General features: G+C 39.5%; 2 protein-coding genes across 6 annotated transcripts; both read right to left on the bottom strand.

The window, feature by feature from the left end:
• Positions 1–4,870: 4,870 nt before the first annotated feature.
• On the bottom strand, positions 4,871–6,878 carry LOC131303943 (transcription termination factor MTEF1, chloroplastic-like). The gene has a single exon (XM_058331013.1). It carries the CDS (start codon positions 6,139–6,141, stop codon positions 5,656–5,658), a length of 486 nt encoding a protein of 161 aa, XP_058186996.1. The 5' UTR covers positions 6,142–6,878; the 3' UTR covers positions 4,871–5,655.
• A 3,515-nt stretch (positions 6,879–10,393) lies between these two features.
• Positions 10,394–14,215, bottom strand: LOC131303940 (mitochondrial-processing peptidase subunit alpha-like). 5 transcript variants are annotated; one of them, XM_058331010.1, is made up of 5 exons: positions 13,065–14,215; positions 12,761–12,931; positions 12,546–12,638; positions 12,303–12,369; positions 10,394–11,925 (listed from the first exon to the last, which is right to left on the bottom strand). In XM_058331010.1, exons 2-5 carry the CDS (start codon positions 12,908–12,910, stop codon positions 11,903–11,905), a joined length of 333 nt encoding a protein of 110 aa, XP_058186993.1. In that variant the 5' UTR covers positions 12,911–12,931; positions 13,065–14,215; the 3' UTR covers positions 10,394–11,902. The 5 variants fall into 5 exon arrangements, with proteins under 5 accessions (XP_058186993.1, XP_058186990.1, XP_058186992.1 ...); XM_058331007.1 differs by lacking the exon at positions 10,394–11,925 and having other exon boundaries at positions 12,098–12,369; XM_058331009.1 differs by lacking the exon at positions 10,394–11,925 and having other exon boundaries at positions 12,098–12,369; positions 13,709–14,215.
• Between the last annotated feature and the right edge of the window lie 22 nt (positions 14,216–14,237).

Genomic DNA, 14,237 nt, shown 5'->3' with positions numbered 1-14,237 from the left:
TGGAGTATAAACTTTTCTCATCCTATGTAAGTATGAACTTTTTTCATCCTCCAAATATATAGGACGAATAAAAATGCATAGGACGAATGTACAATCCTCTCAAATATAGAATGGGTTCAAGCACTATTTCCTTCAAAATCGAGAAATTGATTTCAAAAGGTGTTTTGGAGGGCAAAATATGTTTTAGAAGATTGCATTTGGGATGCTATTGGCTTTATTCACTTGTTAAGAAATTGTATGAAAATTTTTCTCGAGAAAATCTTAAAAAAGCGAAGTAAAGGAAAAGGAAAAGCAATTTCTTATGTGTGTTCATTTGATAAAAGAAATTTGTGGAAAAGTCAAAAAGCACAAAAAATGTGATGGAAAAGTCATTCTTGATCTCTCTTTCCACTAGATTAGTGGTGGCAGCGATATTGGGTCCAATCTTATTTGAACTTCACCTCTCATCTTTATTTTATGTGGTGATGTTGCCGATGGAAGGGATTAGGGCCTGGATTGAGGCTACAATGGGATGGTTTGGTGGTTCCAACAAAATTAGGTTCGGATTTGTGAATGGCGATAGGTGCAGATATTTTCAGATGTTCACAGGCATCCAAGCAAGGGTTCTAGTGGTAGTGGTTGTGAATAGAGAATGGGGCTCCGGGTGGTGGTTTCAATGGTGAGGGTTTCACATGGATGTGTCACATTGGTGTATGTGTTGGGAAAGGAGTGGGTGGTGGAAGGCGTCATTGGCTCAATGGTGGAGGGGGTGGTGGTTGAGGATGATACGTTGGCACAGTTAAGTTAGCCCCCCTACCTGCATGTGTGCTCAGGAAAACGCCTATGACACAATGTGGCAGTGCTCCAAGGAAATTGACACAATGCATATGATAATCCCACTATTTAACCTTCTAATGTAATGAACATTATCCTCGTGACTCATGCTACCATTTTACGTGAACAACGATGGATTGACGAACCAAACGTAAAAACAGAACAAAACTTACTCATTCTGTGTACTACCCTTGGATTACAATGAACAAAGCATCAACAAACAAAAACCATACAATTTGTCACCGTGCGTCTTCTCTGTCCCTCCTTTCCCTCCACGGTTCTGCCTCTTTCACCAATTTTGCAAAATTTTAAAATCGACAACCTCGACAAGGCTGAACCACTACAACGAAAGAGAAACTATACCGCTAGTATCGAAACTGAGCAGGAGACAGATCTCGATCTGTAACATTTTGGAAGTTTCTCAAATCGGCATATTATGTATGGGAGTTTCAATCATGCTGAAGGTTTGGTGCTGTAAGGATGAACTTCACTGATGTTTGATGATCGAAAAGATTTTAATTGCAGAAACAACTACGAAAATGAATTGCAATATTTTCATTTTCTGGTTTAACGGAAACAAGTAACTAACTAAATAAATATTTCAGAGGCATCCTCTTAAATCAGTTTAAATAGATCTGTCGGGGTCTCTTAGGAAGACAACACTATTTATTTCCTGATTAGGAAGCAAATATTCTCGGGTTTTGGCCCAATTAGAGTGTAGCGCTTCTTTAGAGAGTGAGGTCTACGGTTAGACTGCTACGAAACTTTCTCTTTAAGGTATTGCAAGTAAAAATATCCTTTTCAACACTTCGAAATAACAAAATTCAATTCAAGACAAAAGCATCCAACAGGCCATTGAAGTCTGATAAATTCAAATTTATGAAGGGTGCTGTTAAATACAACTGCGAATTTACTACATGTAGCCAATTCATAAAAGGAAATTTTGGAATTCCCTTTTATGAATTGGCTACATGTAGTAAATTCACAGTTGTATTTAGCCGGGCCCTTTATGAATCCTTAATTCACACGGTCAGATTCTATTTTAAAGTCCAATAAATAAACTCTATTTGTATGCTTACATCTTCATATTGTGTTATACAGTCCTTCCACTTTATAAGTTTGCAAACAAGACAATTTTTTTAGGAACATCCATTTTCGATTAATGATGGATAACCATCTATATAAACCAGTCCATGCTCTTTAACTTGACCATAGTTTCCTTCCTCTTTCCTCTCTGTGTGTAAATTTCACCTCCTCCGTTCTTCGCAATCTATACTTTTCCAATCGAAGATGAAGCCCGTGACACTAATTTTAGTCCTCGTTTTGGTCATTATCTCATTACACTACGGTACAAACACATTCTAGAAGGATAGATTGCTTACATGTAGTTTCATTTTATTTACCAGTGGTTTTCACAAATAGGCGAAGGGTCCCCAATGGGTCATCTATGGATGCGAGTGGTATTCCTCTAGTTTGCTCTTTATTTTCTTCTCTCTCATAGGCATGTTTACGAGGCCGGACTTGTACTCTTTGACATTCTATATGCATAAACACCGTGAAGTAGATTTAGTCTATGCCAAACTTCCTTTATTTAAGATATTGATCTTTCGGAATTTTTTTCCCACTCGGGCGAAAGTGATAGATTGACAATGATATGCGTTGATGAGAAGAGGTCTCAGCCGCCCTTGCCCTGCAGACTGTCTGACTGCGACCAATTTTGCAAGAAGTTGTGCCCCAAGGATGGGGAGTATGCCAATATTACGACCCGTATCTTTGCCAGTGTTTCCACCTTTGCTACAAAGACTTTCTTACCAAGACGGCCCCCATTATAGACATAAGAGCTTTCGGGCCTTCTACATCATAGGCAATCATACTCTACAAATTTCAATGTTTCTCTAGAATTTATCTGCACTATCAGTTTCATGCGTTTTTCTTTTTTCTTCTTTAAGATTCTAATAAATGCGACATTTCCTGTAATTTGCAAATGTTGCATAATGTATTTCAAGTCTCAATGTTTTATTACAAGGATTAGCAGTTTCAATTTCGGTACTTTTGGATCAAGGCAACTATGTGTACATTAATTTCATATCTCAGAAGTACGTCGAAGGATGGTGTTTTATCCGTCTGCTATAAAATGTAGCACTAAGTGGTTATGGTATGTAGAAAGCAATTCAAGATCAAAATGAGTTTCAGAATGTCCAGTTGGTTGACGGAGTATGGTGTCGTACATGTTGTCAAGGATATGTCTCCCTCTTCAAGAACGAGTATGGACCTGAAACAGAAAGGAACCGACTTCCCAAGTAAAGCATCAAGAAAATAATTTCGAAACTGGCTGATTTAAATATGAAGCAAAGCAGAACAAACGACATTTGGTACCGTACAGTTTGAGAAGGGGTTTTAATTGCTTAAAAGATGGTTGGCAACCTAGTCGGGAAATTATCATTCACAACTATTCAAGTACGTGAAGAGAACATTATACGGAGAACAATAGAATCAATATCTACCAACCCCATTTAATAAAAGGCAATGAGCACAAGTCAAGAATGTTGACTACGAGAAAGACGCACAAAATAATTGGCCTGCTTTCAGAAGCATCACTAAAACAGAGCTAAAACCGACAGTGTCTCCATAATTTCATTTCATATATGTCTCCATAAAAATCTTAACAACCAGTCACATTCAAAAAATGAGCACATGTTACAAGCAACTGATGGAAATATAAAGCACAAAACAAAACAAAACAAAACCCAAAATTGAATAATCAAGGCTCTATTAAATCTTAATTGTTTCTGTTTTTAGAGAGAAAGGGACATACAATTGTATTCGTAGTTATAGAGCCAAAGACAATATGACAATTCTTGTACGCACACTCAGTACTAACTACTAACACGCATATAACTTCTAACAATTTAATTTGGTATAGGAGCAATGAAAAAGAGCAATATGTCAGCAAGCCACCTACTGGTGAAATTCAAATTTCACGTTCGGAGCGTGTCCTTACAGTTGATATTTCATTCATCTCTCTCTTTGAGGGAACCCACTAGGGTTGGCCTATGTAACCCAATTTTCAGAACTACATGTACTTAGAATATTAGATGGAGCGAAGTCCTGTAGCCCTCGCTGGAAAAGAAATAACAACTCACTTTTGATCAGCTTGATGAGAAAACTGGAATCTTGGCTATATGGCTAGAGCCTAGAAGTTTATTATTTCTCATGGAGTACCATATGCTCCCCAAACACAAGAAATAATGAAATAGCTGATAAGGATTTTCAGAGCTCTGGACCGTTCAGGGCACAAAGTAGGTGAAGACAGCATTTTAGAGAACCGGTCACAAAACCAGGAGTCAAAACTAGTATTTGAATCTTCAGCACCAGTCTATATTTCTAGAGGTAATTTTTTCTTTTTTGATCAGCTATATTTCTAGAGGTAATTAGTTATGTTGCGTTGATGTGTTCAACCGTGGTGGAATAAGAAATGAAATAAAGAGATAACGACATTTTTAGCTGTTGGATGAAGAGGAGGGATGACCCTGATGGAAAGTAGTAGCTAACACCGACGATTTCTCCTTGATTCCAAATGTCAATCTAAAAGCATAGTATCGGGCTAAGAAATACAGGCAGGCCTGCAGGTCTCACGTACCCATATTTGTGTCATGTCCGGCATAACAAAATGACTCCCTCTTTCCTCTTAAACATGCTTAAATGTGCACAGCGCTTGGGTGCTGTCATATAGGTCTCGACGAGCTCTACAAAGTGAACAATTTAGATCATCGCAACAGATTCGGCAAAAGCCTTAAAAAAGGACGAACTGCACGCAATAGTTGAGTATCCCCAACTGCCTAGAAGCCATCTCCCTTATAAATTTACATATAGAATAAAAAATGTTATTTCTAACAAACTACAATAAAAAAACAAAAGTAGTTTAACATTATGAAAATTACAAAACAATAAACAATCACTAAACAAGTATTCATGAACTAAGGTATAGTTTCCCTTTTCCATAATACAATTCATTCTGTACTATCACACGGAAAAGGGGAACTATAGGCACCACAAGTAAAATGATGATCAATTTTCATGGACACCAAAAGAATCAGGTATCAGTACAAGCACCAAACTCTAAACACTGAAAACAAAATTAAAAATAACACAACTCACACAAGTTTCTAACCCAATGATCAAAGTCAACAAAATCTATGTACATTTCAGAAAAACAACATGACAGGAGAGGTAACAAGTTCTCGTATTCACTTCAAATTTTTACCTGAATCAAACCAACATTTATTGTTGTAGACTTTCTGCATCTCTAATAGATATCTTCTTCAGTAACTATATGAAGCAGTCATCCTTCATAGGTTCAGACCGCTCTTCCACCATCTCTACTAAAACCAATTGGTGCTAGGAGGGCTTCAATTAAGTCTTTTATGACATTCTACAACGCACTTGCAAGTCTGTTTTTAGAACGATCACAGGGGATGACATTGTGTAACCAAATCCATGGAGGCACTCCGGGCCCAACAATAGGTCTCCTTCCCAAAAGGTTCAACACAGTCCATCCTAAAAGCACGCTATCAGATTACGACATGTAATACCATAGTGCAACAATTTTTCACTTCTAAATAAACTTTTACCACCCAAATCCGACTATCAGAGTGAGCATATATATCAAAGAAAGCTTCTCCGAGCTTGGGACAAAACAAGTCTAATTCCCGTTATGGTTCCAATTCCATAGCTTCCATGGCTCCCCCATAGGGAGGTTTCTGGCCACAAACTACACCCAAAGTGCAACATTGCTGCAACAGCAATGAACGAAGGGCTCCCAATTCTTATTTCATTGAAGAGTCAAGAATCCAAAAGGTCACCCTTGTAAATCTCCAAGATTTCCTTTCCATCATCTGGAAACCTAGATATAAATCTTCCCAGAAACTCCACTTCTGAGATAGTCAATAAATAACTTAAACTAGGTTCCTTCTGTAACAGCCCCTTTGACATGATAACCCTTAAAACTCTATAACGAGGAACTACTCTCTTCTCCATGCTGAACATTAGACAAATAGGATAACTAACTAACGCATTCCTTCCCAACTTCACCTCCTTCAAGAAAAAATCTATCCCCAACTTCAACTTCCCTTCGGAAACTATAAGTAACGCCGGAGTCCTCCTTACCATATCCATACATTCCTCCTCCGAAAACCCAAAATTCCTAAACAATTCAATCTTCCTGCTAAAAGTCTCACCACTTATGCTACAAACTGCGTGCACAACATGAACCAGCATCCTCGAATCAACAAAAAACCCCATATCTAAAACACGCGAAATAAGGTCCATATGAAGAAAAGCTGAGGTTGCCTCTTCAAAAGATATGAGAGCTGGGGCCCAACAATGCCGCAGCTCTCCAAGAAGGCAATGTTATATTTCAATCTCGATACTGGTTTTGAAAAGACCCAACCCCCATAGGTCCTCTGCAGAACCCGAATCAAATCCTGATTGTTTTTGTCGTTTATGAGGGTGTTCTTGATAATGTCAACGCAGGGTATCAATGTTCTCTCCAAACTATCAAGCAGAACGTGAGAATGAGTTGAAATTAACTTACCCAACTCAGGACCAGAGAGACCCAGGCCCAGAAAAAAGTGCAGCTTGGGCTTCAAAGTCTTGTCCACGTCGGAGAAGAGGATCTGGGGCCTGGACCGAACGGAGGATCGAATTTGGTCGTCGGAGAAGCCTAGTTGCTTGAGAAATTGAACCACGGAGTGTGGCTTTTCTAGGGATTTTCTCGATGAGAAGCGGTTGGAGATGGAAACGGCTTGTGGTTCAGAGATTGCCAAGGTTTTGATGAGGAAATTGGAGAGAGATGGGTTTGAGGTTGGAGTTGAGATGCTGGGAGAGTGAGTGAGAGAGGATGAGAAGAGAAGCAGGAACAGAGGAAGGGTTTGGGTTTGTTTTTGTTTTTGTTGTTGGTTTTAGAGAGAGAAGGGAAAGGGTTGAGAGAAAGGTATGAGACCAGAGTTTGCATCTTTCCTGGCTCAGTTGTGTGCACACAGTACACAGAAGAGACGAGAGGGAGAGAGACTAAAAAGTTACGAATCATATTGTTGAAAAGTTACGAATTTTTAGTATAAAAGTTACGATACGAAATAAAATGTTATGAATGACCAGTCCTACAAGTAATTTTTTATGAGGTGGTACAATATAAATCACACAATAGGTGCATATGGTACACACCTTAAAAAGATGTGTATTGAAGACTTTCCGGAGAGGGAGACACTGGGTAGGTTTTGGATACGATAAATTATTTGGAAGGCCACTAGCATTAGATTAAAAATGATACATTTTCCCTTAATAATCACAACTCTCTCTGACTCTCTCTCCCTCATCCATTCTCCGAAAATCGGAGAATGCTATGGGAACCGAGTCATAGTGCACCGATCATTACGCGGGCTTACTTCGGGTCCTGCTTGAATGATCCAAATTGTTCAATAATTTTAAACAAAACACCGGTTGGGCCGTGAAAAAATCATCTTAATTGGAAATATGTAAATATTCGATCTAATCTTCTAATTTTTCATTCAAATTAGAAAATAAAAAACGCCAAGTGGGCTATGAAAAATCATCTTAATTAAATATGTATAGGTGTTCAATTTTTCATTTGGTGTAATTTATCTCTTCAATTTTAAGTGTATTGAGTAGTTATGAAGAACCCCAAATGGTTGGGTCATAGGACTTTGTTTGGTTAAATAGTTTTGTGAAGAAGATATCTTAATTTCAAAAGAATCGTTATTCAAAAACCGAACCAAACCGTATTTTAATAATGGTTTGGTTCTATGAATTCCATGGTACATTTGGTTGTCTAAACTTATACTCTCTTCGTCCCATAATATTTGTCCGGTCCGCGAAACGAGGACTACAAAATAATGCATTTCTTTTGAGAAAAAATTTAAATTTTTTTCATAAGTTAAAAGAACTCGTCGAGATCTAGTATATTGTTGAATTTTTTTTCAACTTTTCTCACAAAAATAGTATTATTTTTAAGTCTCCGTTTTGCGAATTGGACAAATATTATGGTACGGAGGGAGTAATCCGTAAGTATTGATTTGTTCTTGATTTAAAACTAAACCAATTCGATCCATGCCCACTCCTGCTTTTTTTTTTTTGGGTATTATTATGACATATAAGATGAGCTAGAGGCTCTAACATCATCAAGGGCTAGGGCCAAGAGCCATTGGGGAAAATCACCCCTCCAACTTATCGACCCTTTACCCGATAGAGATTTCTTAGCCACAAAGTGTGCTACTCTTTTACAACCACGTTTCACATGAGAAAAGAGACATGAGGAAAAATTCATGACAATCTGGAGACGATCTAAAATAATGGTATCACAGTCAACGAAGGATGGAGAGCCCTTGAGAGCTTAAACAATCTAAAGTACATCCCCCTCCATGATAATCCGAGAATAACCCAACGCAAAGCAATAGTAAGAGCCAACCGGAATCCCAAAGCTTTCAATGACACAAGGAGAGAGAGGACCCTTAAATATTTCCATTGCTGCTCCCACCAATATTGCATCTCTATTCCAAGCCACAAAACCCACACCACCACCATTGCCATCCTGAGAATTTAGTGCACCATCAACAACATTTAACTTTTATGTAACCTTCCGGTGGAGGCTGCCAAATTTGGGTACAAAGAGAAGAGAAGGGAGGAGCCCTGTGTTCCAATAAATCACACACCACCTTGAATTCTTTTCACGCCAACAGAGCATTTTCATAAACTGCTTATAATGGCTCCCATTGCTGGCCCTCAAACAAATCCTGGTTTGTATTTTTCCAAATCGACCAGCAAGCTCTCAAACAAATCCTGGTTTCTATTTTTCCAAATCGACCAACAAATCAAAGACGCAATAGCTTTCCCATCCCGGTTGTCCACCGACAGAAATCTTCCCTTGTGGTAATGGCATCCACCATTGCCGAAAACTCAAATGTTTCCAACTAGAAATAGCATTTAGGGGGCCAAATTTCCACATCTCCCTTGCCCTCTTGCAACGGAAAAAAACATGCTCGATTGTTTCAGGTTCTTTGTGACAGTGAAAACAAAATAGGTCCCCAATAACTTGTCTAAGATGAAGGTTTGCAACCACAGCTAATGCATTATGAGAGCATTTCCAAATGAATTGACGTACCTTATTCAGGATCTGAAGCTTCCAAATGGCTTCCAATTCATTCGATCCAGTCCTCCTGAACTCGGTTCCCCCTTCACAGTGGATTTCTTAGGAAAGAGAAGGAATTTTGCTATATGGTGTGCTGACCGGACCGTAAATTTGCCATCATCAGTGTAATGCCATACCCCCTTGTTTGGAATTCCTTGTTGGCTGACTCGGATAGCCAAAATATCTTGGGCATCTATCGGGCCAAAAAATTCTCTCACCAAGCTGTCATTCCATTCATGTCGTTCCTCATCAATAAGATCAAATACTTTTTGTGGTAAAAGGGCTAAATGTGGTCCCATAGGAGGTGTACTTAGGACCTTGACGGAGAGGGCTCGGGATATCCATGGGTCCGACCACAGATTTATAGCTTTGCCATCGCCCACCCTCCAATGCCAACCACGCCAAAGAACTTCACGCCCTGTCAGAATACTGCGCCAAGCCCACAAGGCCGTTCCTGGACATTGAGCTTCCCAAAAAGAACGGGAAAAGTGCCCACCCCGAAAAACCTTTTGGAAGAGAGATGGTGGGCCTGGGACCAAGTGCCACCCTTAATTGGCAAGAAATGCTAGATTGAAAGCGTGCAGGTCACGGAACCGCATTCCACCCATGGCTTTGTTGTCACACAGCTTATCCCAACTGACCCACTGAAGTTTCCTCTCCCCCTTCCTGCTACCCCACCAAAATCTGCTCATGAATTTACACAATTGACGACAAAGCCCTTTCGGTAGGAGGAAACACTGCATAACATAGTTGGGCATGGTCATTACCACTGATTTGAGAAGAACTTCCCTACCCGCGTTATTTAGTCTTGCCTTCGACTAGCCCTTCAACTTCGTGTCCACGCAATCCATGACATATGAGAATACAACCCTCTATGATTTTCCAATGATTGACGGTAGCCCCAAGTATTTGCTCCCTCTAGTCTCAAGTCTGATATTCATCACATTAGCAATCTCAATTTTGACATTGCGAGGCGTGTTCAGGCTAAAGAAGAAAGAGGATTTGTCCCGATTAACCATTTGACCCGATGGTTGCTCACACTTGTTAAGGATCTCATTAATGGTCTGGCAATTGTCTAGAGTAGCTTCCCCAAAAACAACCGAGTCATCAGCAAAGAACAGATGTGACACAGTTGCATGCCCACCTCTACTAAAAAGAGAAGAATGGAGTAATATGCTTACTTGTTTTATCATAAAAATCTCTTTAACATGATCACATGTATAATATCTTTTGTAAAAAAAAATCTCAATCCAGACACCGCAGTTCTCAATATCTTCTATTATGGTCTTTCCCAAATTAATAGAACCCACATCGAGCTATTCAAATCCAGGAAATTTATTAAGGAGTTCAGTATCACGTATATATGGTAACCGATACTGGATCATGCCGATTATGTGGCTAATATTTGATATTTGGTAGGGTTTTGGAGATGAAAATGGTGTAGAAAATGTATTGCAATCTCGTCACCCCAAAACAAAGGCTGAAAGTATGAAACTGTCAAACAAGGGCGGATCATCTATCTTTACACACAAATTCAACAAAAAGAATGCGAGTATCACAAAGTATGCCGCTAAGAGAGTAATTGGAAATAAACCAAATGAGCTCATCAAAGGGAACAAAAAACTGAGAAAAGAATTAAAAAAAAAGTTCCAAGACCAGCGTAGCAGATTTTCAAACCGGCAGTCATACTAATACTGCCAGCAATGGCCATTGCTCCTCCCCACCGTAATGTTTCTATCGATGCAAAGTCCATTCCTAATTAAGAAGATTAACATATTACAAACTCAAAGTTTTGCTGGTCCGGTAAAGGCTGGTACACCCGGTATTGACCGGTACAAGCCGGTATTTGGGGCGGTACAGAACACCTACTTATGTGTACCGTTTTATGTCCGGTACGGTATACAACATTGCTATGAACGGGCAAAGATTACAAAGAGTCAGCTACATCCGTCACTCTCAGAAGAAGAACCAAACAATACAAGGGACAAAACTCTGGTGGAATCCAAACGGGAACAAAACTCTAGTGGAACCCAAAGAAAACCCAAAATCTGATATGCAATAATTGCCTATCTTACGAATATCTCAAATTACGCACAGCAATATTTTTCCCCCCAGCCATAAAATGCAGCATCAAGGGTGAATACCTAGGTGAAAGTTAGGAGTTGTAGCCCTTTATGTGTCCGTTTGTATCAGCAGCAAAACGTTCCATGTTTAAGTAGCAAAGAGTAGCGTTCCAATGATTCCATTTCCTTATCCTTGTACCTTCCAGTTTTCCATTTACTGCCACTGCCAAATGTGAGCAGGAGCAGCAAAATGTAATAGCAAAATAGCATGAACACATCAGAGCCCTTTGGAAGATGTATCCTCCCGAATCGACAACCATGGCCAAATAACCTTCAAAATTTGATGCAAATCCACAGCAAGAAAGGCAGTATAACGAAGAAACAGAGAGCTCACCCAAGATACAAGACTCAACCCAAAGACACAAGACTCACCCATCTGAAACCTGAATCTGCAAGGACACCAAACTCCCCAGGAGATTCACCCACCTAAATACAGAGTTGCAGGAACACTAGACTCCCCCGGACTCGAAGCCACACAACTCTCAAAAACCAGAAAATAGCGATCCCAGAAACCTCCAAGTAAAGCTCAAACCCATAGTAGACACAAAGAAAAACCCCTCAACTGTATAAACAAGTGAAGAGAAAAAGAACCCCAAGGAAACCAAACTAAAACCCAACATATTCAGAGCCACCCCCCAAAAGTACAGATCAACCCCCATATGACCACCCCCCAAAGTGCAGACACCAGGACTAAGCTACCCACACCAACCCACGGGATTATCTTTGCCTTTGCGCTTTCTTCTCCCCACCATATAAACCCTACTCAATCTACAATCCAAAGACAACCTAAATGAACTCCCCAATCTAAAGTTTATTTAACCATGTTTAACAAACTCAAATAGGCAGCCGCAAAACAATTTATACAACACATTAGTCGTATGCCGAGTGAAGAAAAAAAGTAACATTCATCGTAGTAGGTAACATTCCAAATATGCCAGTATGGTCGTACATGCTGTAGTAGGCAGAAAAAGCATGTATTTGCGAATACTCATTCAAGACACAAAGATCTAATCATCGTATCATACAGTTGATTCTCAGAGTGAGAAATCCAAAAAAAAAACAGTTCAAGAAAAAACCGATTCGGTAAACTAGTCCGTTACATTGTTTTTACTATCTTAAAAATTAATAGCCACTGAAAACTAAATGTCTATGGGTGCACTTACATAACCATGAGTACATCCCTTTTCCAGGATCCGCAGCTGAGAAAGATCCACCTCCTCCCATTAGGATCTATAAGAAGTCCTACTTATTATTTAACTGGTGAAGTTGGAAACAAGAAACAAGAACATGGGAAAACAAAGATGCAAACAAATATATTCAGAGGAAATTCTATCCACACATTATTGGGAAGAGAAGAATTTCAGCAAGCTGGAGCACAACAGATATTCCATAAATAGATACAATACCTGCAGTACAGTCAACACTATAGCTTGATTAGCAGCTTCCTTCTCCTTAAGACACCCACCCGGAGCTTCAAAGGCAAGAGCAAATTGAGTTTTCTGGCCATACAGGAATACAAGGGAACGATGTTAGAAAGACATAATTCGCAAATCCATACAAAACAAGTACCAGAGAATTGTTAAGAACAAATCGAAAAACTCCTAGAAAAAGGTGCACAAACCAACACAAACTTGCATATACCCCTGACAATGATAATCACCTCCAACATAGACAGACTTTGGCTCCTCAGGACGAGGTACGCTGGCCAAGTCCGAAAGAAGTGGATCTTTAATAGCTCCTCATGTTCAACACCAGAAGCTGAATGGACCATTCGTGGAGCAGTATAGTTGTCCTGAAATTATCAGAGGCTAACAAAGTTAAGAAATGGAAGCATCAAAAGAAAACAATGGTCTAATATGTAAAGTTTCCTCCAACTCACAGCCACAAAATACTCCAAAATTGAGCTATTCAAAGGGGTGACCTACCACGCGTTAGCCCAAGCGCCACGATCCGCAAAGCTGGGCTGGGCCCAAGAAGGCCCGACCCACATCAACGCCGAGAGTCCACATGTTTACCGGAGAATCAGTTCAGTCACATGGCCAAGAGTCCGTGTGTTTACCTGATTAGGCTTTTCACTTTCCTTTCTTTCCCTTCACTTTCTTAAAGCATTCTTTTATTCCTACTCTAAAGGATCCAAATTGGTTACCTATACGACTATTTTCCAGGTATACAAGACTGCACTACCAAATGAACACATTCGCGCAAAAGAAACTAAAAAAGTCAAGATCTTTGAGTTTCAGGTGTTTTCTAATCTTCAAATGTAGAGCTGGAATTTACGGTTTTCTACTCACGGAAAAAAGAAATGACAACAAAAATTGAATCTTCTTTTCGTTTCCAACACTTCCTCACGAAACCAAACACCAGCGCGTATCAACATAAAAGCCCTAATAGCGAATAATTCTTTTCATTTCCAACAATTCCTCAGCAAACCAAACACCAACATGTATTAACACAAAGCCCTAATAGTAAATAATTTGTAATGAATCAACACAAAACCCTAACCCTGTATTTGGGCAAGAGTTCAAGGGAAAAAATCAAATCAAACCATGTGAGGACTCTCCAAACTGACTGTTTCGCTTCTGATGGTGCAACATGTCCAAATAGGGCTTTGATTCTTCTCTGACTACGGATTGAGGAAGAAGAAGAACGATGAAATTGAGAGATTAGTACGAAACAAAAGTTAATCGATTATATAGTAGGAGAAATAGAGAAGAAGAAACAAACCTGCCACTCAAGATTAAAACCCTAGAATACCAGAAGATCGATCCATTAGCCACCAACTGGTGCATCCAAGAACTACCAAAATCTACACCAGTTCGCACGACACGATTGAGAAATCTAATGCCGATAACTTTGGCAAAACCGATTCGAATTTCAGCAAGGGGAGGTGCGAAGGGTTGGCAACTATAATTTTTGTGGAACGCTGTTGAAGAGTTTAATGAAACGCTGCAGAATCTTAGGCGCGAGCGTTTCCTCCTCTTCTTCTCAGAACGCTATGATTGGTTTCCTATCATAGCATTCCTACAAAAACGCTATTAGATAATGCTATTAAAAGGCATATTTGTTGTAGTGAAGGGCTATGTATAGAAGACATAATA

The sequence above is a fragment of the Rhododendron vialii genome, chromosome 10a (genome assembly GCF_030253575.1).
Source record: "Rhododendron vialii isolate Sample 1 chromosome 10a, ASM3025357v1".
Lineage (NCBI taxonomy): Eukaryota > Viridiplantae > Streptophyta > Magnoliopsida > Ericales > Ericaceae > Rhododendron > Rhododendron vialii.
The sequence above is the reverse complement of the archived record's forward strand: the minus strand, read 5'-3'. Positions and strand labels throughout refer to the sequence as shown.

Excerpts from the sequence above, each read along its gene's own strand:
- LOC131303943 (XM_058331013.1), bottom strand. The coding sequence starts at position 6,141 with ATGGACCTTATTTCGCGTGTTTTAGATATGGGGTTTTTTGTTGATTCG.
- LOC131303940 (XM_058331008.1), bottom strand. The coding sequence starts at position 12,910 with ATGGTCCATTCAGCTTCTGGTGTTGAACATGAGGAGCTATTAAAGATC. Across the intron at positions 12,639-12,760 it reads GTATATGCAAGTTTGTGTTG|AAAACTCAATTTGCTCTTGC; the intron begins GTTTGTGCACCT and ends CTGTATGGCCAG. Across the intron at positions 12,370-12,545 it reads TAGTGTTGACTGTACTGCAG|ATCCTAATGGGAGGAGGTGG; the intron begins GTATTGTATCTA and ends GACTTCTTATAG.